This window comes from Chelonia mydas, chromosome 7, assembly GCF_015237465.2.
Source record: "Chelonia mydas isolate rCheMyd1 chromosome 7, rCheMyd1.pri.v2, whole genome shotgun sequence".
NCBI classification, from domain to species: Eukaryota; Metazoa; Chordata; order Testudines; family Cheloniidae; genus Chelonia; species Chelonia mydas.
In genome coordinates this window covers 123,552,651-123,578,093 of record NC_057853.1, presented here as the reverse complement: position 1 = coordinate 123,578,093, position 25,443 = coordinate 123,552,651, and the positions used below count along the sequence as shown (strand labels likewise).

The 25,443-nt window shown below is 49.2% G+C and overlaps 1 protein-coding gene across 2 annotated transcripts in view; it reads left to right on the top strand.

Annotated features, from left to right (window-relative positions):
- Positions 1–25,443, top strand: part of ENTPD1 (ectonucleoside triphosphate diphosphohydrolase 1) — a 105,037-nt gene that overhangs the window by 63,889 nt on the left and 15,705 nt on the right. For both annotated transcript variants that reach the window (XM_037903614.2, XM_027821553.3), the window contains exons 2-3: positions 16,576–16,703; positions 18,271–18,388. In XM_037903614.2, coding sequence (XP_037759542.1) covers positions 16,662–16,703; positions 18,271–18,388 — 160 coding nt within the window. In that variant the 5' untranslated portion in view covers positions 16,576–16,661. The remainder of the gene's footprint in view (positions 1–16,575; positions 16,704–18,270; positions 18,389–25,443) is intronic.

Genomic DNA, 25,443 nt, shown 5'->3' with positions numbered 1-25,443 from the left:
CTTGACATCTCTTGCTAGCTGCAGCTCCAGGTGCGATTTGGCCCTCCTGATATCTTTCCTACATGCCCGAGCAATATTTTTATACTCTTCCCTGGTCATATGTCCAACCTTCCACTTCTTGTAAGCTTCTTTTTTATGTTTAAGATCCGCTAGGATTTCACCATTAAGCCAAGCTGGTCGCCTGCCATATTTACTATTCTTTCGACTCATCAGGATGGTTTGTCCCTGTAACCTCAATAGGGATTCCTTGAAATACAGCCAGCTCTCCTGGACTCCCTTCCCCTTCATGTTAGTCCCCCAGGAGATCCTGGCCATCTGTTCCCTGAGGGAGTCGAAGTCTGCTTTCCTGAAGTCCAGGGTCCGTATCCTGCTGCTTACCTTTCTTCCCTGCATCAGGATCCTGAACTCAACCAACTCATGGTCACTGCCTCCCAGATTCCCATCCACTTTTGCTTCCCCCACTAATTCTACCCGGTTTGTGAGCAGCAGGTCAAGAAAAGCGCCCCCCCTAGTTGGCTCCCCTAGCACTTGCACCAGGAAATTGTCCCCTACGCTTTCCAAAAACTTCCTGGATTGTCTATGCACCACTGTATTGCTCTCCCAGCAGATATCAGGAAAATTAAAGTCACCCATGAGAATCAGGGCATGCGATCTAGGGATGGTTGGTGAAGGAAGTGGGGTGTCTAATCACCACACAGTGGTTGCATATTGCCAGGGCCAGGGAACGCTGCAGTTGGATGCGTTGCTGGGATTGGAGTAGTGTTTGGATTGAGCTGGTCTGTGGCAGTTCCTTATGCCAGCGCTTCCTGATGGGACCATCATCTTCGGTAGTGTCTAAGATTTAATTAAAAAATGAAATGTCTGGCCTTTTTGGCTGGGAATAAGATTTTGGGTCAGCCCAAAGGTCCATCTAACCCAGTATCCTGTCTTCCGACAGTGGCCAATGCCCGATGCCCCAGTGGAAATTAACAGAACAGGGAATCATCAAGTGATCCATCCCCTGTCACCCATTCCCAGCTTCTGGCAAACAGAGGTTAGGGACACCATCCCTGCCCATCCTGGCTACTCGCCATTGATGGACCTATCCTCCAGGAACTTATCTAGTTTTTTTTAACCGTGTTATAGTCTTGGCCTTCACAACATCCTCTGGCAAGGAGTTTCACAGGTTGACTGTGCATTGTGTGAAGAAATACTTCCTTTTGTTTGTTTTAAAACAGCTGCCTGTTAATTTAATTTGGCGATCCCTAGTTCTTCTGTTATGAGGAGGAGTAAATAACACTTCCTTATTTACTTTCTCCACACCAGTCATGATTTTATAGATCTCTATCATATCCCCTCTTAGTTATCTCTTTTCCAAGCTGAAAAGTCCCAGGCTTATTAATCTCTCCCATATGGAAGCTGTTTCATGCCCCTAATCATTTTTGTTGCCCTTTTCTGAACCGTTTCCAATTCCAATATATCTTTTTTGAGATGGGGGGTGACCACATCTGCACGCAGTATTCAAGATGTACGTGTACCATGGATTTATATAGAGACAATATGATATTCTCTGCCTTATCTATCCCTTTCCTAATGATTCCCAACATTTTGTTAACCTTTTTGACTGCCATTGCACATTGAGTGGATGTTTTCAGAGAACTATCCACAATGACTCTAAGATCTCTCTCTTGAGTGGTAACAGCTAATTTAAACCCCATCATTTTATATGCATAGTTGGGGTTATGTTTTCCAATGTGCATTACTTTGCATTTATCAACATTGGGCAACAAAATGGCAGATGAAATTCAGGTTTCAGCGTAGCAGCCGTTTTAGTCTGTATCCGCAAAAAGAAAAGGAGGACTTGTGGCACCTTAGAGACTAAATAAATAAATTTGTTAGTCTTTAAGGTGCCACAAGTCCTCCTTTTCTTTTCTAGATGAAATTCAGTCACCCAGTTTTGTGAGATCCCTTTATAACTCTTCGCAGTCTGCTTTGGAATATCTCGTGATCCAATGTGAACGGGTGGAGGTTGAGTCAGAATGAAACAGCTGCTTTAAGGGCAAATGCTCCCCTCCTTCCTCAGGTGTGGTAGCTCTAACCAGCAGGATCATTTTGCTTTCTCTGTAGGGCAGGGGTCATGGAGGGGAGGCCACACAGGGGAACTCCACAAAGGAAAGTTTAGTGACTGGTGAGGGGGTGCAGAGCACTGGCCAGAGCCACAGCCCTTAACTCTCCATGTAGAATGACATTGGAGAGGAAGATGGTCTCTAAGGTGCTGCAAGTACTCCTTTTCTCCATGTAGGTGATGCGAAAGGGCTTCATGGCCTGCAGTAGCCTGTAGTAGGTGTGCAGCTGCTCAGCGCTGAACGGTGGAGATAGTTCCTTTTCCCTTGGCACCTCTCAGATTTCTTGTGCAAAGTCCAATTACTCATGCTTTGCATGGGGCTGGGAAGAAGGTCAGTATATCTGAGGTCCCCTTCACTCCGTGTAAACAAGCTGGGAAGTGCAGCTGGGGCTGCTATCTAATGGTCTGAGCTGTCTGTGCTGCTAGAGCGGAGACTGATTTAGTGGGAATGTCTCCAGATGGAAGGAATGTGCTTGGTGCTAATGCAGTGAATGGGGAGATTGTCAGAATGTCCTCGCTGGGTCACAGGGAAGTCCTGTCTGTAACCCCCATGACATCACTTCATTGGAAACAAACTGTCTCCTCACTGCCAGCACACACACAAAACCTGGAATTTTACGCTGAGCACAAAGCCCCACTATGCCCACTTCCAGGCTGTGCAATCCGCTACAGGGGTGGGGGAGGGAGAGGGATAGCCTGATTGTTCCTTCATGTCAGGAACTGGCTTTTGCAGTCACAAGCATCCTTGGCCTTGCAGGATCACCACAGGCTCTCTGCCCAGGATCTCTGATGATGTGCACAGATACCATGGCCTTACACCCGAATATCCACAGCAGTTAATAACAGTCAGAGAGCCAGCATCTGGCTAGGCAAGCAGCAGGAGCCCACTGTTCATGGAGGATCAGACAGTGCTGTTAATTCTGCCTTGGGACATGTGGGATCCTGCCGCACTTAAAAAGAGAGAAGAGAAAAAAGCAGCCTAAAATAAATCTTTCTCCATCCCTGGCCCAGGCCCCACTCACAGCTCTGAATATAACAGAAGGGTCCATGCAACAGTGGCCGCTCTGGTGTCCAACGCAGTGCTGTGTGTGTGTGCTCAGTAAAGTGGCTGCACCAGTCGCAGGACAGCAAGAGCAGAGGTATGGAACCCTGAATGAACGTGAGCATATGGTGAATTGCTGCACCCCGTCTGCCTGACTTAGAGCCATTGTGGGTCTGCAGCCTCCTGAGCCACAAGTGTCACACTGTCAGGGTCTCACTGAGAAACAGGCTTGTTTCTTGCTGATGATGGATTAAAATAAACTGTTTAAAAAAATCTAATCTCATTTTAAAGACTCCAAGTGATGGTGAATCCTCACCTCCCCGGTGAGCTGTTCCAATGTGTACTCACTCTGACTGCTAGGAAATTGCATCTTATTTCAAGGCTGAATTAGCCTAACTTCAACTTCTGGCAATTGGAGCTTGTTATGCCTTTGACAGCAAGGTTGAAAAACCCCTTGCTATCAGATCTCTCTTCCATGTGGAAGTATTGTGATACTGTGGTCAAGTCACCTTTCAACCATCTCTTCAATAAACTTAGTAAGTTTAGTTCTTTTAGCTTCCCATTGTGAGGCTTATTTTCCAGCCCCTGGATCACTTTTGTGGGCCTCCTTTAAACTTTCTCTAGTATTTTCACATTCTTCCCGAAGTGCAGATCCCAGGACTGGACACGGTATTTTCACGGTGGTCTTACCCATGCTGCGCACAGAGGTAAGATCACGCCTAGTTCTGCCTGATAGTCACCTTTTTATACACCTAAGAATAACTGTAGCTTTCTGCCACTGCACTGCAACGAGAGCTTGTGTGGAGGTGATTGTCTGCGGTGGCCTTCTCCAGGGCCGGCTCTACAGTTTTTGCTGCCCCAAGCTATGAAAAAACTGCCGCCGCGGATGGCAAAAAGGAACAAGCTGCAGCCGATTTGCCACCTCGGCGGCCAAAGGGGAGAAGCTGCAGCCGATTTGCCACTGCCACGGGCGGACACAGAGAAGCTGCTGCCGAATTGCCACCGCAGCCCCACGGACTGCCGCCCCAAGCGCCTGCTTGGAACGCTGGGGCCTGGAGCCGGCCCTGGCCTTCTCTGAGTCACTGCTTTCCAAGACACAGGCTCCCATCCTGTAGGACAATGATTCTCAAACTTTTTTCTGTGTGGACCCCTTGAAAATTGCTGAGGGTCTCAGTGGACCACTTAATGATCTTTCCAAATGTTGTTTGTACCGTTCGCTAACTGTTGTAAAGCGCTTTGGATTTATTTGGATAAATAATAATTAACGTTTTTTTGTTCTACAAATAAAAGTACACAACTCATATTTTAATATCTGTAGTCTTACCTTTCTAATGCGGTGGATGTGCCCTCTCTCCCCCACCATGGCAGCCCCCGAGCTGGGACTGGGAAGGAGGGCCATCTCTCCCCAGCAGCTGCAGCCCTGGAGCTGGGGAAAGTCACCTCTTTCTCTGGCCGCCACAGCCCTGCATGTCCCAAATGCCTCCCACCCCTGCTTCTCACCCCAGTGCCCCTCCCACCTACCCCCTATTCCCCCCAAGGCCACCACCTCACCTTACATGTGCATCTTCTCTATGGTCCAGGCACCTAATTAGCAGAGCTATGCCTGCGCAGCTCCACTAATTAGGTGGGTGGCCCTTCATTCTCTTGTGTGCAGCTGCCCAGGCGTGCACCTCAGAGGGAACTATCCGCAGACTACCTGAATGGAGCTTGCAGACCACTGGTGGTCCACGGACTACAGTTTGAGAACTTCCGCTGTAGGAATAACCTGCACCCTTAGTTCCTAGATCATAGAATCATAGAATCATAGAATATCAGGGTTGGAAGGGACCCCAGAAGGTCATCTAGTCCAACCCCCTGCTCGAAGCAGGACCAAGTCCCAGTTAAATCATCCCAGCCAGGGCTTTGTCAAGCCTGACCTTAAAAACCTCTAAGGAAGGAGATTCTACCACCTCCCTAGGTAACGCATTCCAGTGTTTCACCACCCTCTTAGTGAAAAAGTTTTTCCTAATATCCAATCTAAACCTCCCCCATTGCAACTTGAGACCATTACTCCTCGTTCTGTCATCTGCTACCATTGAGAACAGTCTAGAGCCATCCTCTTTGGAACCCCCTTTCAGGTAGTTGAAAGCAGCTATCAAATCCCCCCTCATTCTTCTCTTCTGCAGACTAAACAATCCCAGCTCCCTCAGCCTCTCCTCATAAGTCATGTGCTCTAGACCCCTAATCATTTTTGTTGCCCTTCGCTGGACTCTCTCCAATTTATCCACATCCTTCTTGTAGTGTGGGGCCCAAAACTGGACACAGTACTCCAGATGAGGCCTCACCAGTGTCGAATAGAGGGGAACGATCACGTCCCTCGATCTGCTCGCTATGCCCCTACTTATACATCCCAAAATGCCATTGGCCTTCTTGGCAACAAGGGCACACTGCTGACTGTACAGATGTACTGTATTTGGCTGTGTTAAAACACATTTGGGACACATTTACAAGCACAGTCCCTGCTCCAGTGAGATTAAATCTAAGGACAGATCCCCATGTACTGTTCTGTTTCACAGCCATAAAACCTGTTGCTGAATCATGCTCCAGAATTTGAACTTACAAAATATTTTTAAATGAATAGATGTGAATAAAATCTCCCAAACATTGTAAGAAAGCTTGAGTATAAAGCAATCTTAGTTAAGCTACTGCTTAGCTGATTACCTGTTCCATGTTTCTTAGGGTTTGTTGGATTAATAATATCTGAAATTATTAATATTGATATGAGAAATTACCAAACATCAATGTAACCAGAAATTCCTTTATTAAATCAAAAAGGTCAAATGGTATTCATACAATTGCCTGGATTTGTGCAGGAAATGGCTCACCTTGATTATCATACACATTGTGATGAGAGTGGTCACTTTGGATGGGCTATTACCAGCAGGAGAGTGAGTTTGTGTGGGGGGGGGGGGGGGGGGGGCGGAGGGTGAGAAAACCTGGATTTGTGCTGGAAATGGCCCAACTTGATGATCACTTTAGATAAGCTATTACCAGCAGGAGAGTGAGGTGGGAGGAGGTATTGTTTCATGGTCTCTGTTTGTATACAATGTCTTCTGCAGCTTCCACAGTATGCATCCGATGAAGTGAGCTGTAGCTCACGAAAGCTCATGCTCAGATAAATTGGTTAGTCTCTAAGGTGCCACAAGTACTCCTTTTCTTTTAACTAATAAGCAATATACTACCACCAAACAGTAACAAAACATTTATAAGCATTTGATCTAAGATACTTACAAACAGGCTAAACCCAGGGGTACTTAGACCATCCTGGTCGGTTCCAGCGTGGGCAGGCGGGTGTTAACAATGGACCCTTTAAGAGTTTACTTTTTATTCCCTTTAACAAACAAGTGATGTCATGGCCGAGTACTGACTTCAGCTGAAAACCAGTTGGAGACAGTTCAAATTTATTTCCAGTCTTAATCCAGATAACATTTACAACCACCTTTCTCCCCAAGGCCTTTCCTCCCTCCTTGCTGCCCCACAGATTCTCTGGGCTCACACAGGCTTTAACACTAATGTGTGGGGTTGGGAAGGGTGTTGCTGGATCCTTTTAAGAAAGATTATTTTTCTCTTATATAAAATAATCTACAGTCACCCCCATCAGTCAGAAGCTGCTTTTTAGAAACTTCCCCTTATCTCATTAGTTATTCTTGGAACAAGACGTCCTCCCTACTTCATTCCTTCTGGCCTCGTGGTAACTCATTATTTTCAAGGCCTTCCTTCTACTTGCTACTCGGCGCCTTTCTTCACAACACAGATCTATTTCCATAACCAACTTTAAGATCACTTTAATTTTATAAAAAGAAAAGGAGTACTTGTGGCACCTTAGAGACTAACCAATTTATTTGAGCATAAGCTTTCGTGAGCTACAGCTCACTTCATCGGATGCTCTAGCTCACGAAAGCTTATGCTCAAATAAATTTGTTAGTCTCTAAGGTGCCACAAGTACTCCTTTTCTTTTTGCGAATACAGACTAACACGGCTGCTACTCTGAAACCTTTAAGTTTATACTTATCCTAGAGGGTTCTTTTAATTTTGATTGCTTAATTAAAGAAAAAGACTTGAGAGCTGAATTTAGTTGCATTAAGTTTTATTGATTATCCTTAACCACAGTAACTAATAGTATAGAAGAAAATAAGACAAAAATGGTAATGGACTATGATTTGGTGCAAACAGACTAGAAAGTTGGTTGATTTATAAGAATTCAAGTTTTTTCAGAATGAAATCACACAATCACAATAGAAAATAACATTTATACTCAATTACTAGCTTGGGAAGGTGACTTTGTTTAGATTTTTGACTAGAATAGGGCCTCACTTGTGCCAATTTATTATTAATTCCAGCTGAGGAAAAACAATCCAAAACTAGATTACAAGACAATTTGGTCAGTTACTTACATGCCAATTCACCAAGGTCTCCTTCTCTTATCTGTAATAGTCCTTTTTAACGTATTTCTCACAGAATGACATTAGCCCAATGTCTGACTAACACTCCTAACTACCTAAAATAAACTCCTACGTTTCTTACAGACTCTCTAGACTGAGTGTTGGTGAAGCCATATTGGCCCCATGATATTAGAGAGATCAGGTGGGTGAGGTAATATCTTTGATTGGACCAACGTCTGTTGATGAGAGAGACAAGCTTTCGAGCTTGCACAGAGCTCTTGTCTCTCTCACCAACAGAAGTTGGTCCAGTCAGATAGTACCTCACCCACCTTGTCTTGGTATAGATAGGATCCAGTACAAAAAGCTTGCACACTCGATCTCATTTTATGTCAAATACACTGAGAACTTAAAGACAGTATGAAACCATTAACTGTAGTAGACAGTCTATAGTGTAGTGTTTATAATCCTAGTTAGCAACAGGAACTTGTTAAGTTTTAAAGCTACTTTACAACAGTCTTGATAAGGTTGCCAACTTTCTAGTCGCACAAAACCGAACACCCTAGCCCTGCCCCTTCCCTGATGTCCTGCTCACTACATTCCCCCTCCCTTGGTGGCTCACTCCCCCCCACCCTCACTCACTTTCCCTGGGCTGGGGCAGGGGGTTGGGGTGCAGGAGGGGGTGAGGGCTCTAACTGGGGGTGCAGGCTCTGGGATGGGGCTGGGGATGAGGGGTTTGGGATGCAGAAAGGGGCTCCAGCCTGGGGGGTGGGGCCAAGCGATTCAGAGTGTGGGAGACGGTTGAGGGTTGAGGCATGGGGTTGGGGTATGGGAGGGGGTGAGAGTTCTGGGCTGGGCATGCTGGCTCTGGGTTGGGGCTGGGGATGAGGGGTTTGGGGTACAGGAGGGGGCTTCAAGCTGGGGAGGTGGGTCTGAGGGATTTGGAATGTGGGAGAGGGCTGTGGGTTGAGGCGGGGGTTGGGGTGCAGGAGGAGGTGAGGGATCTGGGCTGGGGCTGAGGATGAGGGGTTCAGGGTGTGGGAGGGGGCACTGGGCTGGGGCAGGGGGTTGGAGGGCAGGGGTGGTGAGAGCTCTGGGCTGGGGGTGCAGACTCTGTGGTGGGGCCGGAGATGAGGGGTTTGGGGTGCAGGAGGGTGCTCCGGGTTTGGGGGGGGCTCAGGGCTAGGGCAGGGGGTTGGGGCTCGGGCTTATCTCGGGCGGCTCTCAGTCAGCAGCTCCGGGGGGCTAAGGCAGGCTGCCTGCCTGTCCTGGCTGGCGCTGCGCACACCCCGGAAGCAACCAGCAGGTCCAGGTTCTAGGCGGGGGGCCAGGAGGCTCCATGCACCGCTCTCACCAGCAGGCACTGCCCTCCCATCCCCAGCTCCCATTGGCCGGTTCCCCTGGCCAATGGGAGTGCGGAACCAGTGCTCGGGGCGGGGGCAGGGCGTGGAGCCCTGTGGACCTGCCCCCCCGCCTAGGAGCCGGACCTACTGGCCACTTCCGGGGCACAGCAGAGTGCCAGCCAGGACAGGTAGGGACTAGCCTGTCTTACCACCGCAGCACCACCAACTGGACTTTTAATGGCCCGGTCAGCGGTGCTGACTGGAGCTGCCAGGGTACCTTTTTGACCTGGTGTCCCAGTCGAAAACAGGACACCTAGTCACCCTAAGACTTGACTGGAACCTGTCACAAAACAAGGATGCGCACTGTAACTCTGTGGCAATCTCTAAAAAACATACCAAAGCATGTACACTTCCTCACTAATTAGGCACTCCGTTTCAGGAAGTGGTCAGCTGACTGATTTAGGCCAAGAGACAGTCTGTGTGTTACTTAGCACCAGCTCTTTGCTCAGCAGTCAGCTTTCATCTCAGTTATTGTTCACAGCAGAAGTTGACACTTCAAACAAAGGGGGAACAAAGGACAGACATGACTATAGTCTTTTCCCAGCGAGCTGATGGACAACCTGAACTGCTGGAAAATAGAGAGAGACCAGTTTACAGGTGCCTATCTGAGATTGGTACTTGATGTCACCAGGAGGACTCCCAGGTAGCCAGCTCAGAACCTCAGTCTACTCTCTTCCAGGTTTTTTGAGCTTTCAGGAAGTGATGTGCTGAAGGAGACAGGCTCTTTTATCCTATATCTGCTGGGTGGTCCAAGTTGGTTCCTTTTCTTGGAGGTGCTGGCATGGACCAATCAGATGGTGACCCATACTTCTTCCAAAGATTCCAAATGTCCAACCAGAAGGAGAGTAGTCCTCTCATCATCCAATCAGGGAAGAGACATCAGCTTTTGAATTCTTGCAACTGGGACCAGAAATTTCCAGTCTCTTTTGTGCAACACACCATGTCACACAAGATTGTATAAGAAAAGTTAGGCCATCGCTGTTTGTAGAACCATCTTGGGAATACCTTGGGCTGGCTTGCCCCAGACACCAATTTATCGCTGCAAGTTGCTTTCCATGAGCTCCTTGGTGGTGCATCCCTTGGCTAATTTTGCAGTTATGCTTGCTTAAGTTGCAGTTTCTCCATCAACATTCTGCAAGCTGCTGAAATGTCCAGTTTAAAGTGCCTCATTCTACTACTGTATCTGGCACATATAACATTGATGTTTGATATTAAATGAATAGGATTTTTAATTCTTTCATTCACAGACAGGGAAAAGGGGAAAGTCAAGTTTCTTTAGCTTCACTGTCTTGTGAAAGGCTGTAGCAACACTGAATTTCTTGTTTCAGAGTAACAGCCATGTTAGTCTGTATTCGCAAAAAGAACAGGAGTACTTGTGGCACCTTAGAGACTAACCAATTTATTTGAGCATAAGCTTTCGTGAGCTACAGCTCACTTCATCGGATGCATACTGTGGAAAGTACAGAAGACGTTTTTTATACACACAAACCATGAAAAAATGGGTGATTATCACTACAAAAGGTTTTCTCTCCCCCCACCCCACCCTCCTGCTGGTAATAGCTTATGTAAAGTGATCACTCTCCTCACAATGCGTATGATAATCAAGGTGGGCCATTTCCAGCACAAATCCAGGTTTTCTCCCCCCCAAAAAACACTCTCCTGTTGGTAATAGCTTATCTAAAGTGATCACTCTCCTTACAATGTAAAACCTAGCTACCGCCTCTCATGGAGGTGGATTAACTACACCAATGGGAGAAGCTCCCCCGTCAGTGTAGCGGTATCTTCACTGAAGCGCTATGCTGCTGTAGTGTTTAAATGTAGACCTGCCCCTAGTTACACCTGCTCTTCACCCTCCAGGGTTTCCCACACACTAGAGACTCATCATTTGAGTGGTGACACCAGTTTTACAGACACTTTTCATCACCACAGCAGCACACAGGGCCCATAGCATGAGCCACTATCTGGCCGCTTGTGCCTTGGCTACTGGTGTTCAGGTCTAAGAGCAAAAATCAGCTCTTAAATGTGGACTCATGAAGGAAAGCATTACATGTTAATCAGAGTTTTGTGTTTGTTGTATTCTGCACAAAGGGCCTGTAATTCATGGTGAATGGAGAGAGGTTCATGCTATACCACCCCCCAATCCCCTATCGGGTTATTGGGTGGTTGAGCTGAATTGCAGAAGCAGAGGTTGATTCCAGGTACCTGCCACCCACTCAGGTGAAGTCTCTTTCAGTACTGGCAGTGCTCCTCTTCTAAATAGTAGCTGAGTTTGGGACTTAGAACAGCCTCTCAGGTCATTGCCTGGGAAATGCTGGCAGCTGTAACAGGGAAGTTCCTCCTCCCTCTGCACCTTTGTGTTAGCCCAAAGCCTGAGACTGCTCTTAAATGCAAGTCCTGGTGCAGACTAAGCCTGGTTGGCCCATAGCAGGACATTTCTTGCCAGGGGTGTAGTCCTGACTTTTTGAAGTTCAAGTACTCAGCTCCCACTGGCGTGATCTCATCCCAAGAGCGATACACACCCCCGCAGCGCATTTCTGTATAAAATGCTCTGTATGCATGCTCTGTGCGACATGACCTTGCATGTACAGCACCTGTGAGGACAATATTCAGAGTGGTAGCCGTGTTAGTCTGTATCAGCAAAAACAACAAGGAGTCCTTGTGGCACCTTAGAGACTAACAAATTTATTTGGGCATAAGCTTTCGTGGGATATAACCCACTTCATCAGATGCATGGAGTGGAAAATACAGTGAGCAGGTATAAATATACAGCACATGAAAAGATGGGAGTTGCCTTACCAAGGGGGGGGAGGGTGTCAGTGCTGATGAGGCCAATTCAGTTAGGGTGGATGTGGCCCATTCCCAACAGTTGACAAGAAGGGGTGAATATCAAGAGAGGGAAAATTATTTTTTGTAGTGACCCATCCACTCCCAGTCTTTATTCAGGCCTAATTTGATGGTGTCCAGTTTGCAAATTAATTCCAGTTCTGCAGTTTCTCGTTGAAGTGTGTTTTTGAAGTTTTTTTGTTGAAGAATTGCCACTTTTAACCTATAGGTGTTTGTGTTTATACCTTCAAGTCAGCGACACTGCTATGGTACCCACATGGCCCCACAGTATGCCAACATTTTTATGGCTGACTCAGAACAACGCTTCCTCAGCTCTCGTCCCCTACTGCCCCTACTCTACTTGTGCTACACTGATGACATCATCATCTGGACCCATGGGAAAGAGGCCCTTGAGGAATTCCACCAGGATTTCAACAATTTCCACCCCACCATCAACCTCAGCCTGGACCAGTCCACACAAGAAATCCACTTCCTGGACGCTACGCTACAAATAAGCGATGGTCACATAAACACCACGCTATACCGGAAACCTACTGACCGCTACACTTACCTACATGCCTCCAGCTTTCATCCAGACCACATCACGCAATCGATTGTCTACAGCCAAGCTCTAAGATACAACCGCATTTGCTCCAATCGCTCAGACAGAGTCAAACGCCTACAGGATGTCTATCAAGTGTTCTTAAAACTACAATACCCACCTGGTGAAGTGAAGAAACAGATTGGCAGAGCCAGAAGGGTACCCAGAAGTCACCTACTACAAGACAGGCCCAACAAAGAAAATAACAGAATGCCACTAGCCATCACCTACAGCCCCCAACTAAAATCTCTCCAATACATCATTAAGGATCTACAACCTATCCTGAAGGACAATCCCTCGCTCTCACAGACCTTGGGAGACAGGCCAGTCCTCACTTACAGACAGCCCCCCAACCTGAAGCAAATACTCTCTAGCAACTACACACCACACAACAAAAACACTAACCCAGGAACCAATCCCTGCAACAAACCCCATTGCCAACTCTGTCTGCATATCTATTCAAGGGACACCATCATAGGACCTAACCACATCAGCCACACCATCAGGGGCTCGTTCACCTGCATATTTACCAATGTAATATATGCCATTATATGCCAGCAATGCCCCTCTGCCATGTACATTGGCCAAACCGGACAGTCTCTACGCAAAAGAATAAATGGACACAAATCAGACATCAGGAATTGTAACATTCAAAAACCGGTAAGAGAGCACTTCAGTCTCCTCGGACACTCAATAACAGACTTAAAAGGGGCAATTCTTCAACAAAAAAACTTCAAAAACAGACTTCAACGAGAAACTGCAGAAATGGAATTAATTTGCAAACTGGACACCATCAAATTAGGCCTGAATAAAGACTGGGAGTGGATGAATCACTACAAAAAGTAATTTTCCCTCTCTTGATATTCACTCCTTCTTGTCAACTGTTGGAAATGGGCGACGTCCACCTTGATTGCATTGGCCTCGTTAGCACTGACCCCCTACTTGGTAAGGCAATTCCCATCTTTCCATGTTCTATGACGTATATACTGCTTACTGTATTTTCCACTCCATGCATCTGATGAAGTGGGTTATATCCCACGAAAGCTTATGCCCAAATAAATTGGTTAGTCTCTAAGCCACAAAGACTCCTCGTTTTTGTGATGATAATAGCGCTCAAAAGTGCGGGAACACTGTTCCTGAGACACTAGCATACTGTTTCTGTATCACATGTAAGATGCCTTTGTTCACAGCTGGTTTTCTGGTTTGCTTCAAACATGACCTGTTTGTCTTTCCATCAGTATTTAATGGGAAAGTAGCTGTGAGTGCTCTCCTGATTTCCCTGACCAGTTCCCGTGTCAGTGACATCTCTGCCCTGGCTCATTTCTCTGAGTGCAGGGAGGTCCTTGTGGAGAATCACTCATCAGCCTTGTCAGCATCATTCTCGCTGATAACTAACTTGGAACCAGAAAAGCCATTTTATCCTGTTTTGTTCTGGGACCTGACCCAATGGCTGAACGGGGCCAGCAGGAGCCACTGCAAAAACAGAGACCAAAATTAGAAGCAAAGGCAGGGATGCCTGCAAAGCTTTTGACACGGTCTCCCACAGTATTCTTGTCAGCAAGTTAAAGAAATATGGTCTGGATGAATGGACTATAAGGTGGATAGAAAGCTGGCTAGATTGTCGGGCTCAACGGGTAGTGATCAATGGCTCCATGTCTAGTTGGCAGCTGGTGTCAAGTGGAGTGCCCCAAGGGTCGGTCCTGGGGCCGGTTTTGTTCAATATTTTCATTAATGATCTGGAGGATGGCGTGGGCCCCACACGACAAGAAGGATGCGAAAAAATTGGAAAACGTCCAGCGGAGGGCAACAAAAATGATTAGGGGACTGGAACACATGAGTTATGAGGAGAGGCTGAGGGAACTGGGGATGTTTAGTCTGCAGAAGAGAAGAATGAGGGGGGATTTGATAGCTGCTTTCAACTACCTGAAAGGGGGTTCCAAAGAGGATGGATCTAGACTGTTCTCAGTGGTAGCTGATGACAGAACAAGGAGTAATGGTCTCAAGTTGCAGTGGGGGAGGTTTAGGTTAGATATTAGGAAAAACTTTTTCACTAGGAGGGTGGTGAAACACTGGAATGCGTTACCTAGGGAGGGGGTGGAATCTCCTTCCTTAGAGGTTTTTAAGGTCAGGCTTGACAAAGCCCTGGCTGGGATGATTTAGTTGGGGATTGGTCCTGCTTTGAGCAGGGGGCTGGACTAGATGACCTCCTGAGGTCCCTTCCAACCCAGATATTCTAAGATTCTATGATTCACATCTGGGCTTGGCTCCAATCTCTGGGGTGGAGTGCTTGATGCCTGCCCAGGTGGGGTGGATTCCAACGCTGGGTCGGGGAGGGAGCAATGATGTACAGGCTGTGACCAGGTATAACGAAGTTTCACTTACGCTGGCAGTCCAGGGTGAAAGAGCAGATCTCCGGCAGTGTGGGGTTGCTGAGTGGACATGGGTCATGAGTTTACACCGACCTGTATCCTTAGGGTTCCCAAATCTGCTGTACGCTCTGGGGAAAGCCACAGTGCCTCAGTTATGTGGGCAGCAGTGGGTGCAGCACTGTCCCATACCACTAAAGGACTGAGTGGTGTTTGCAGGGCGCCACACGGTATTCAAGAATTTAAGTGAATAGGGTGCCCCAGGGCAGCTCAGACTGGGTCAGCAGAGCACTTGCTGCTCACATGAGCATCCTGGCTTCTCCTGTGCAGCTGTTCCTAGCTGCGGCAGTGAGGTGTTTCCCTACAATGGAGAAGCAGCTACTGAGGGGAAGCCCAGCAGCCTCTACCTCCACAGGGGCTGCTGCACCCAAAAGAGGAGGGCTGCTCGGAACCTATAGCCGCGTCTGGGAGAGCGTCACAAGCCACCAGCAGGACCAACTCGACTGGGGTCTGGTGGCAGAGCCAGGATGCTCCTCAGTGAGGTACTCCAAGGGGGAGAAAGGGCTGGGAGAGGAGAAGGGGCTGGTGGGGGCAGGAAGAGACAGGGCCAGGTGAAGCTGCAGAAAGGAGCTCACTTTGATTTAATATTGTTCAATGTCCGCCTACAAAGGAGACAAGGTGGGATGGAATGGGATACGGGAAGATGACTGGATACAGCCATGGGAATGGGATGGAGGGAAGGGGAGGGGAGGAAGATGACTGGAAGCAGGATGGAGTTGGGGGAGGGAATGACTGGATCCAGCCTGGGGGAGGGGGACGGTGACTGGAGATGGGATGGGGTGGATGGAAGAGTGACTGAAGCCAGGAGGTTGGGAGGGAAGGTGATGATGGAAGGTGGCTGGAGCTTGGATGAGGCAAGGGGGGAAGGTGACAATGGGGGATTGGAGCTGGGATAGGGGGGCGGGAAGGTGACTGGATCTGGGATGGGGGGTGGAGCAGGGGGAAGGTGATGATGGGGGGGAAGGTGACTGGATCTGGGATGGGGGGGTGGAGCAGGGGGAAGGTGATGATGTGGGGGAAGGTGAGTTGAGCCGGGATGGGGGGTGGGGAAGGGGGAAGGTGATGATGGGGGATGGCGCAGGGGGAAGGTGAGTGGAGCTGGGGTGGGGGATGGCGCAGGGGGAAGGTGAGTGGAGCTGGGATGGGGTGGGGGGGGGGAAGGTGATGATGGGGGCGGGAAGTGACTGGAGCTGGCATGGGTTGGGGTGAGGGGTAATGTGACAGGGGTAATGCGCCAGTCACCTTCCCTCCCTCGCACCATCCCAGTTCTAGTCACCTTCCTCCACAAATGATTTCATCCTTCAGAAGAGGCTGCACTGGGGGGTGGGGGGTGTTGAGACCCTCACTCTGAACAGTGACAGGAAGGCTGCATATACAGCTCACAGTGAGCCCAAGTAGTGGTTGCCATGCGAACCACAGCTTTCTGTATTGCCCGTCTTGGTGCATAGTGTTACATTAACACAAACGTGCACCTAATTTATGTTGTGAAGAACAGGTTTGAAGGTGCTGCCTGTGCATGCTGCTGCTACCCCTGCATTTTGTTATAATCCACTTTTGGGTGATGTGGCCTTGCAGTCACGTTCTCGACTGTACACGCTAGACCCTGCCATGGCCTCTCCCTGGGCAGGCCAGTCAGACATCTTGTGCTGTGGCCATGAGAAGGAACAGTGCTGACTGTCCCCTCACCTGCATAGCTGCGGCTGCTGCTCTGAGTGCGTGGCATGGTTCCTAACATCCGCTCTTCTTTGCCGGTCACAGGTACCAAACCGAGGAGATCCTGGCCTAGAAAGGCCCTGCTCATCCTGGGGTTCCTCTTTGCTTTGGCTGTGATTGCCTTAGTCGCGATGGCAGTGAGTCAGAACAAGCCACTCCCAAAGAATATTAAGGTATTGTGAAGGGGTCATTACAAGAGAAACAGTATAACTGGGTGGGGCAAGGGTAGCTCCGAGACACCCCTGAATTTTCATGTGTTTCACCCACCACATCTTTTGGGTCTTGCTAATTCCCTTTGTCCCTTCCCTAAACCTCAAGCTTTTTCTCTTCCCAATTTCCCTGTAAAAACAAGCCCATTTCTGGTGGTCTTCATAGGTGAATCTGCACTAACCCACCGGTCAGTTCCATTTGTGGCACGGTAGCTTCCAAGTTCACTCCCTTTCACAGGTACTGGCTTCCTCCGGGCCCCCAGGGTGCTCAACCTCCCGTCCCACCTCTTCCCACCCAGTTCTGCCCCCTCCCCCCAGCACCTCCTGCACGCAGCGGAACAGCCGATCGGAGGAGGCAGGAGGCGCTGGGAGGGCGGGGGAGGAGTTGATTGGTGGGGCCGCAGATGGACGGGAGGCTCCGCTGGGGAGTTGGCTGCTAATTTTTTTCCATGGGTGCTCCAGCCTTGGAGCACCCCTGGAGTCGGCGCCTATGCTCCCTTTGGTGGAAACTTTGCAGGCCAGGACTTCCGGGAAGGCCAGTGATCTGCCCTGATCCTGGGGACACCCAATACCAGCAGTGTCTCTACAGATGCTCTGGGCATGCAGCTCAGAGCTGGCTGTCATAGAAAAGGCCTGGGGCAAGATCTGAGTCCTGAACCAGAGACTGTGAACCAAAGTCAGGCCATGGATTAAAGCAGATGCTCACAAGTTCACTGCCCAGTACACGCCCTTGGCAAAGTTGTCGCTAGTGTACAAGGCACTAGATAGTTACATAAATCTAGAGCCAGCCCCATCTAGTACAAGATAAGATGATTTGACAGAATAACGAATAGGGAGGTTTTGTCCAAGATATCAGGAACAAGCGGAGGTAACAAACAAATGTCATGAAACACATATAAGGTGGTATATTCTTGTTTGTCATAGCCTATAAGTGTTGGGGTACTTTGCCTTCATTCTTTGTTTGGCCAAGGGGACAGCAGAAATTCCTGTTGCTGACTGAACTGTTCCTTGCCACAGGGCACTCGTGTTAGTGTACTGGTAACCACCGAGACAGGGCGCTACAACTGTCTTTGCAATAAACCTGGCCAAGTGCCTGTGTCACTGAACCGTGCCTGTGGTCTTCCTTTATGAGTAACATGAAAGTCTGCTGAATGAGTGGGCTGTACTCGAGGTCTGCTAACCAGCTGTCTGTGTGGAGCTGGACAGCACGCTGAAAAAACACACACGCAAGCTGACTGACAACCCTGCTGCTAAGCATAAGCAGACAAAGCAATTGCTTAGGGCTCTGAGCAGCTCAAGGGGGGGTCCCCTATTCACTTTTTATTATAAGAACTTGCCTGTTTTAGTATGGGGGGTGGGGAATATTCCTGCTTAGGGCCCCCAATAGGCTACCACCACCTCTGCTGTAGCTACACTTACTAGTGGTCCCAGTAAGTGAAGAGTGCTCTTGTCCCACTGTCTGGCCCCACTGACTACTATTCACAGTGTCCCGTGCATTGATCCAGAGATAACTGGTTTGTTTTATCCACAGTATGGGATTGTGCTGGATGCTGGTTCGTCTCACACTAACTTGTATGTGTATGAGTGGCCAGCGGAGAAGGAGAATGACACTGGGGTGGTGCACCAGGTGGAAGTGTGTAAAGTAGAAGGTAAGCCACCAGGGAGGAGGAAGTGGGGAACAGGAGGGGCAATGGGGTGATGAACAGATAGTCCAGGAGGAGGAGGGGATGGTGAAAATAATGTAATGCTTGTCAACTGGTACAGCTTCCAACCTGCCCTAAATCACTCCTCGCCTGTGTAGAGGCCAACCTGCCTCTCCTGTTTGGTTTTGTTAATACAGAAATCAACAGTAAAATAACACAAAGCTAAGCTCTTACCATCTCCTCAGTGTGGGCTGCTCCTAGATTCTGCCCTCAGGACTGCTCCATCCCCACCTAGATCCTGTCTACCAGAGATCCATTTCCATTTCCCTTGTAGCCTGGTGGGGTAAAATGCCATCAGCTGCAGTGAGTGAGCAGAATTCAACTAACTTTTGCAGCAGAGTCAGCACCTGCTAACGGGGAGGTGCAAACACCACCATCCTGTTAGACACCTACTTGCCAGAGCTTTCTATGACCTTGCAAAACAGATAAAATATCCTCAATCGAATCGCAATGTCATAGAAAAAAATCTCTGCTGCAGAAGTGACCTCTGGGGATTCCACAAGAAATCCCAGCAGGCTGCTGAGAAGTCACCCAGTTTTACTGACCAGAACTACTGTGTCAAGTACATCCAGGACTGATCAATACACAGTGCATCTCTGATCACATCTACCCTATTCTCCATATAGTTGAAGAGTCTGATATGCTCTGTAAGAGAAGTACCACATTATCTGCATATAAACATAACTCCTGTTCATCAGGGCAGCTGGTGTATCTGTAGTCTGTATTCCTGGACTAGTTCTTAAACATAAGAATGGCCAAACAAGCTATTAAATAACCACATAGACCCAGGCACCCAGATCATATTCAGGTTGGCAATACTTTCTTAAAATCATCATGTAAATGGGCCTTTGTGTGATCCAGGAAGCTCTTGGCAGGGCTGGCCCTAGACCAAATGCACTCCAGGCGAGGAGTGTCTTCTCCCCCCCTGCACCCCCACATTTGTTAAACTTTTGAATACCTTATTTTTTACAGTTAACAATAAAACAAGGTTCACAGTGTCACAGCTGGGTTCTCACTTCACTTCAGTTAGTTCTTATATCTCTCTGACTGGCGATGCCCCACCCCTTAGATATCCACAAGGGCATGGCTGACAACATTCTAGGAGGTTCGAAGAAAATGTAGTTCTCAGAAAGTCTGGAATGTTCCATGAGGTCCAGAACATTCTAGGAGGTTAGTGAAAAATGAATCCACGTATAGAATACCTGAAACATTTTACTTCAAACATTCTATTTTCCCTTTTGTCGCTAACAACAAAAACAGCCCCCCAAGTCTGGCGTCCCTCATGCCTGACATCCCAGGCGCTCTCCTGGGTCACCTGCCCCTAAATCCAGCCCTTGTTCTTGGTGCCAGCTGGCATAGGGCACAGGGGGTGCATAGGGTTTTACAGGAATCCCCTGGGCAGATGCATATTAAGGTCACAAAAGGGTGGCATGTAAGGTCTCTGTCAAGAACCAGAACCCCTGGTTGTCATAATCTCTTTGAAATGCATATGCGGATAATAATTAAAGAGTTATGTATCTATACTGGAAATTATGTTCTCATACCCTTGGAGTTAAGACAAGTAACCATGAGATGACAGGCCTTAAACAGATTCCTTTGAAGCAGGAGATAGCTGACATTTACCTCCTGTCTGGTCATTGTGTCTCACAACATACGCATATGGAGCCAGATGCTGATTAGAAGATTGCAAAGTCGACAAGAAAGGGCAGTCACAGGAAAAACAATCAGCAGAGGGTGACCTGTTTATGAAAAAGAACAAAGGATGGTTCTGATTTAAGTAAAGGTAGCAAGAGACACCCTGCATCCTTCTCCTAGGCAATAAGCTGACAGGTGACTTATCTCATAAAAAGGGATCAGAGCCTGCCTGGCTGGAAAACACTGGTGAGCAATACTTCATTAGACATGAGAGTACCAGTAGTAGGTGAGATCAGTTGAAGCAGCCAAGCTAGAAGTGCATTCAGGAGCAGGTATCAGGGTATGTGGAATGGTGGGCCCTTTATTCTTGAATATTCTTTTCTGATAGTGCAAAGAACCTGAGCCTGCACAGGACCAGTCCAGGCATTTCCCTGATGGGAGCAGAGGATGTTACATCTGCTAGAATCTAGGATGCAGTGTTTTTTGTTGGGTTTTTTAAATTGCTATTTCAAATTTATTGGTTTTAAGAAATTGTAAATGTCATTAATGGGGTGTATAAATACCAACGTGGTAGCTGGTGAAAGATGGTGTCTGTGCTGGATCAGACAAGAGGTGAGGTGTCGGTATTTCACTGTGACTAGTTATGCCAGAGGAGCCTACAGGCTGTTATAAGGTGTGTCAGGTGTTCTTGGACCTGCCTGTACAAGGGGAGGGGAGAATTTGTGGTCACTCCTGGGAATATAGTGTTACCCTTTTGACCTGAGCAGTTAGCCAATATTGAGGGTCTTGCAGGTTGTTTCCACTAAGAGATTTAAAGAATGTCCTCAGTTTCAGATGTACATAAAGATCTGTTCTTCTTCGAGTGATCGCTCGATTCCAACCAGGTGCGCACACACCGCAAGCATGGTCGTCGGAAAGTTTTCCCTTAGCAACTCCCGTTGGGTTGGCTGTGGAGCCCCCTGGAGTGGCGCCTTCATGGCGCTCAATATATGACCCTGCTGACCCGACCCCCCTTCAGTTCCTTCTTACTGTCCGTGACGGCCATTGGAACTGCATTCGCTTGCCTTGCAAGTGCTTCCCTTAGTTTTCTTCTTTAGCCTGTAGTTTCTAGTCTAGATTTCAGTTAGTAGTTAGTTTAGTTTAGTGTATATAGTAGTTTGGGTTAGGGTGCGGAGTCAACCCCTCCACTCGGCTCCAGGGCATGCCTCGGGACCAAGGGTTTAAACCTTGCAGGTCCTACGGTAAGCCCATGCCAACGGGTGACCCCCCCGCCCCCCAACGACACGTGCCTGAAGTGTCTAGGGGAAGAGCACCAAACAGACAGGTGCAAAATCTGCAAGTCTTTCCGCCCTTGAATGAAGAAAGAGAGGGATTTCCATCTGAAACAACGCTCTCCGTCCACAGCCTGCCACAGAATGCCGGGATCCGGCCCCAAGGACATCAGTGTGGAGCGCCCCGGCCTCAGTGCGCGACACGGTACCGAGGAAAGACTCTGATTCAAGAGACCCTCAGCGCCTGCTCCCTGGCACCGCAAGCGGCGCACTCACCGGTGCCGCACAAGCATCACACGAAGACGGACAGGGGTTGCTCCCCGGTGCTAAAGGCAGTGCCAGGCGCAGCAGCAGAGCATCCCACAAAGGAGCACTCGGCACCCAAGGACCAGGAGTTGGCGCCGTAGAGTCCACGGACAGACAGTGCCAGGTGGAGGAGTTGCAATCCCCCTCTATCCCAGACACTTTCGAAGCCACCAGGGACCTGATAGAAATGACGGCCCCTCAACCTCTGGTTATCAGGGACAAAGCCCCCGGTATTGCCGTGCCTGGCACCATCTAGGAGCAAGCCGGCCATGATGCGGCGATCACCTTCCTCGGCTCTGCTCTGTTCACCCCGGCACCGTTTGGGTTCACCATTCCCGAGGCACCGTTCCCCAGCTCGGGACCCCGTGCATGGTTCCCAAGCTCGGTCCCCATCAGCGGACTCTCGGCACCAGTCCCCATCAGCGGACTCTCGGCACCAGCGGAGCGGCATTGGTCCCCGTCAGCAGCCTCTCAGCACCAATCCCTGGCACAGGAACATCGGCACCGGTCCCCAGCTCAATACCACTTGGGGCCACCATGGTCATCACAATCTGGATCAGTGTCATCTGACTTGTGCATCTGACTCATTTTATTCATGCTGCAGCAGGCACAGGTCGCATTGGTGCAGAAGTGAGGCAGCAGCGGCATGGCCTCCACATTGGCAGCTACAGCCTCAATGGCCTCTTTGGAATCCCTGGGCTTATCCCTAGGCCCAGGGCTCATTCTCCAGGGGCACTCAGTCAGTAGCCACCGAGGCCCGAGCACCTCAGTATAAAGATTGGAACTGACACCAGCACAGGGCCTGCAGCCTGTCCAGGGCACCGTCGACGCAACCACAACTGCAGCCCTGGTAGCCGGCCAGACTACCGCTGCCGCGACAACAGTCAGTGCAGAACCCACAGGCACTGACGAGGAGGACGCTAGAGAGCTGGATGGTCAGGAGCACCCGGTACCGCCTCTAGCTTCCTCATCCTCGTCCCCAGACAAGGCAGTTGCAGGGACTTCGACCTCATAACCTCCCCCGATAGACCACCATGCGCACCAGGACCTCTAGCGCAGAATCGCCCGCAACATGGGACTGCAGGTGGAGGAGGTTATCGAACCAGAGGATCCCATGGTCGATATCCTGACGCCGGAGGGTACCTCCTAATTAAAACTATACAGAACAATACAAAATGCTGTGGCAGACCCTGGCATCGATTTTCCCCTACGGTGAGGTGCGTGGAGCACAAGTACTTTGTCCCATCCAAGGGATATGAGTACTTGTTCTCGCACCCACAGCGCTGCTCCCTAGTAGTGACCACGGAGAGGCAGGGCCGGCAAAGACCGATCCCAAATCCAAGGAGTCTAAAAGATTAGACCTTTTTTGGTGGACCTTCTACTCAACGGGGGGCCTGCAGCTGAGGATAGCTAAACAACAAGCTATCCTCAGCAGATACAACTTCAACTTGTGGACCTCCATGTTGAAGTTCAAGGAGCTAATTCCATCAGACTCCAGTGCTGAATTTGAGGCCATTATTGATGAAGGGAAGGCAGTGGCACGAACCTCTCTTCAAGCCTCCCTTGTTTCAGCGGACTCTGCTGCTTGCACCCTCTCATTGGGGTTAGCTATGAGAAGGGGTTCATGGCTGCAGGCGTCTGGACTTACCCCCAAAGTGCAGCAGACTCTTCAGGATCTGCTCTTTGAGGGCACAGGTTTAATCTTCTTCGAGTGATTGCTCATGTGCACTCCAATAGGTGTATATAGGTCCCTGCCAACCCACCACCTGCTCAGTTCCTTCTTACCACCAGGGACGGTTATTGGAGCAGCTCAGTCTCTTGCATTTGCAAGTGCCTACCGAGTGATTCCCTTTTCTTAGTTGTAAATAGTTATTAGTTAGTTATATAGTAGTTTATAGTAGCTGGGCTTACTTCGAGGGGCTTCTCACCCACACTAGTTTACCCAGGCACCAGGGCATTCCTCAGTTGAAGGGGTTTAAGGCATGCAAGAGGTGTGCGAAACTTATGCCCACAGGCGATCCACACGCTGCCTGTCTCAGGTGTCTTAGGAGAGGGCCATCAGACAGATAAGTGCCCGATTTGCAGGAGCTTTAGACTCAGGACTAAGAGAGAGCAGGACTATCATTTAAAGCTCCTCCTGATGGTGTCGGCCCTCCACCCCCAGACGGCAATGGAAACGGCACTCGCATCATCATTGCGCAGCGCCTCGGCCTCAGTGCGGGATGTCCTGGCACCGAGCAAGGACTCCTCCAAGGAGCACTGGCGCCGCTCCCCAGCTCGTAAGGCCAGTGCTACCAGGCAGCACCGCTTACAGTCTTAGAATCATAGAATATCAGGGTTGGAAGGGACCTCAGGAGGTCATCTAGTCCAACCCCCTGCTCAAAGCAGGACCAATCTCCAGCTAAATCATCCCAGCCAGGGCTTTGTCAAGCCTGACCTTAAAAACTTCCAAGGAAGGAGATTCCACCACCTCCCTAGGTAACGCATTCCAGTGTTTCACCACCCTCCTAGTGAAAAAGTTTTTCCTAATATGCAACCTAAACCTCCCCCACTGCAACTTGAGACTCCTTACTCCTTGTTCTGTCATCTGCTACCACTGAGCACAATCTAGAGCCATCCTCTTTGGAACCCCCTTTCAGGTAGTTGAAAGCAGCTATCAAATCCCCCCTCATTCTTCTCTTCTGCAGACTAAACAATTCCAGTTCCCTCAGCCTCTCCTCATAACTCATGTGTTCCAGTCCCCTAATCATTTTTGTTGCCCTCCGCTGGACGTTTTCCAATTTTTTCACATCCTTCTTGTAGTGTGGGGCCCAAAACTGGACACAGTACTCCAGATGAGGCCTCACCAATGTCTAATAGAGGGGAATGATCACGTCCCTCGATCTGCAGGCAATGCCCCTACTTATGCATCCCAAAATGCCATTGGCCTTCTTGGCAACAACGGCACACTGTTGACTCATATCCAGCTTCTCGTCCACTGTAACCCCTAGGTCCTTTTCTGCAGAACTGCTGCCGAGCCATTCGGTCCCTAGTCTGTAGCAGTGCATGGGATTCTTCCGTCCTAAGTGCAGGACTCTGCACTTGTCCTTGTTGAAACTCATCAGATTTCTTTTGGCCCAATCCTCTAATTTGTCTAGGTCCCTCTGTATCCTATCCCTACCCTCCAGCGTATCTACCTCTCCTCCCAGTTTAGTGTCATCTGCAAACTTGCTGAGGGTGCAATCCACACCATCCTCCAGATCATTAATGAAGATATTGAACAAAACCGGCCCCAGGACCGACCCTTGGGGCACTCCACTTGATACCGGCTGCCAACTAGACATGGAGTCATTGATCACTACCCGTTGAGCCCGACAATCTATCCAGCTTTCTATCCACCTTATCGTCCACCTTCAGTGCCACATAAGAAAAAGAAGGTGGACAGGGGTCATTCCCCCATCAAGAAGCCACGAGGGGATTCTAGAAGGGTGCATCCTCCAGCGGGCAACCCGCGGTCTGGACCTTAAGGCCTGGCACTGTTGACTCCAGTCCCAAGTGGAGGCCTGTCGAGTCCAGTGCTGGTGGACTCCCCAATTTGGGAGGATTTGGAGGAAGAGCTCGACCTCCCCTCCACGCTGGATAACTACGAGGCAGCACGGGACCTCATTGCCATGACGGCGCAGTCCCTGGCCCCGCAGGTGCGGGCTCCGGCACCACAAGCTTAGCCACCGTCAGTGGCACCAACGACGGACCAGCTGCAGCATCTATCCCGGTGCTGCATATGGCTCCAGCCCATGATTTTACAGCGCT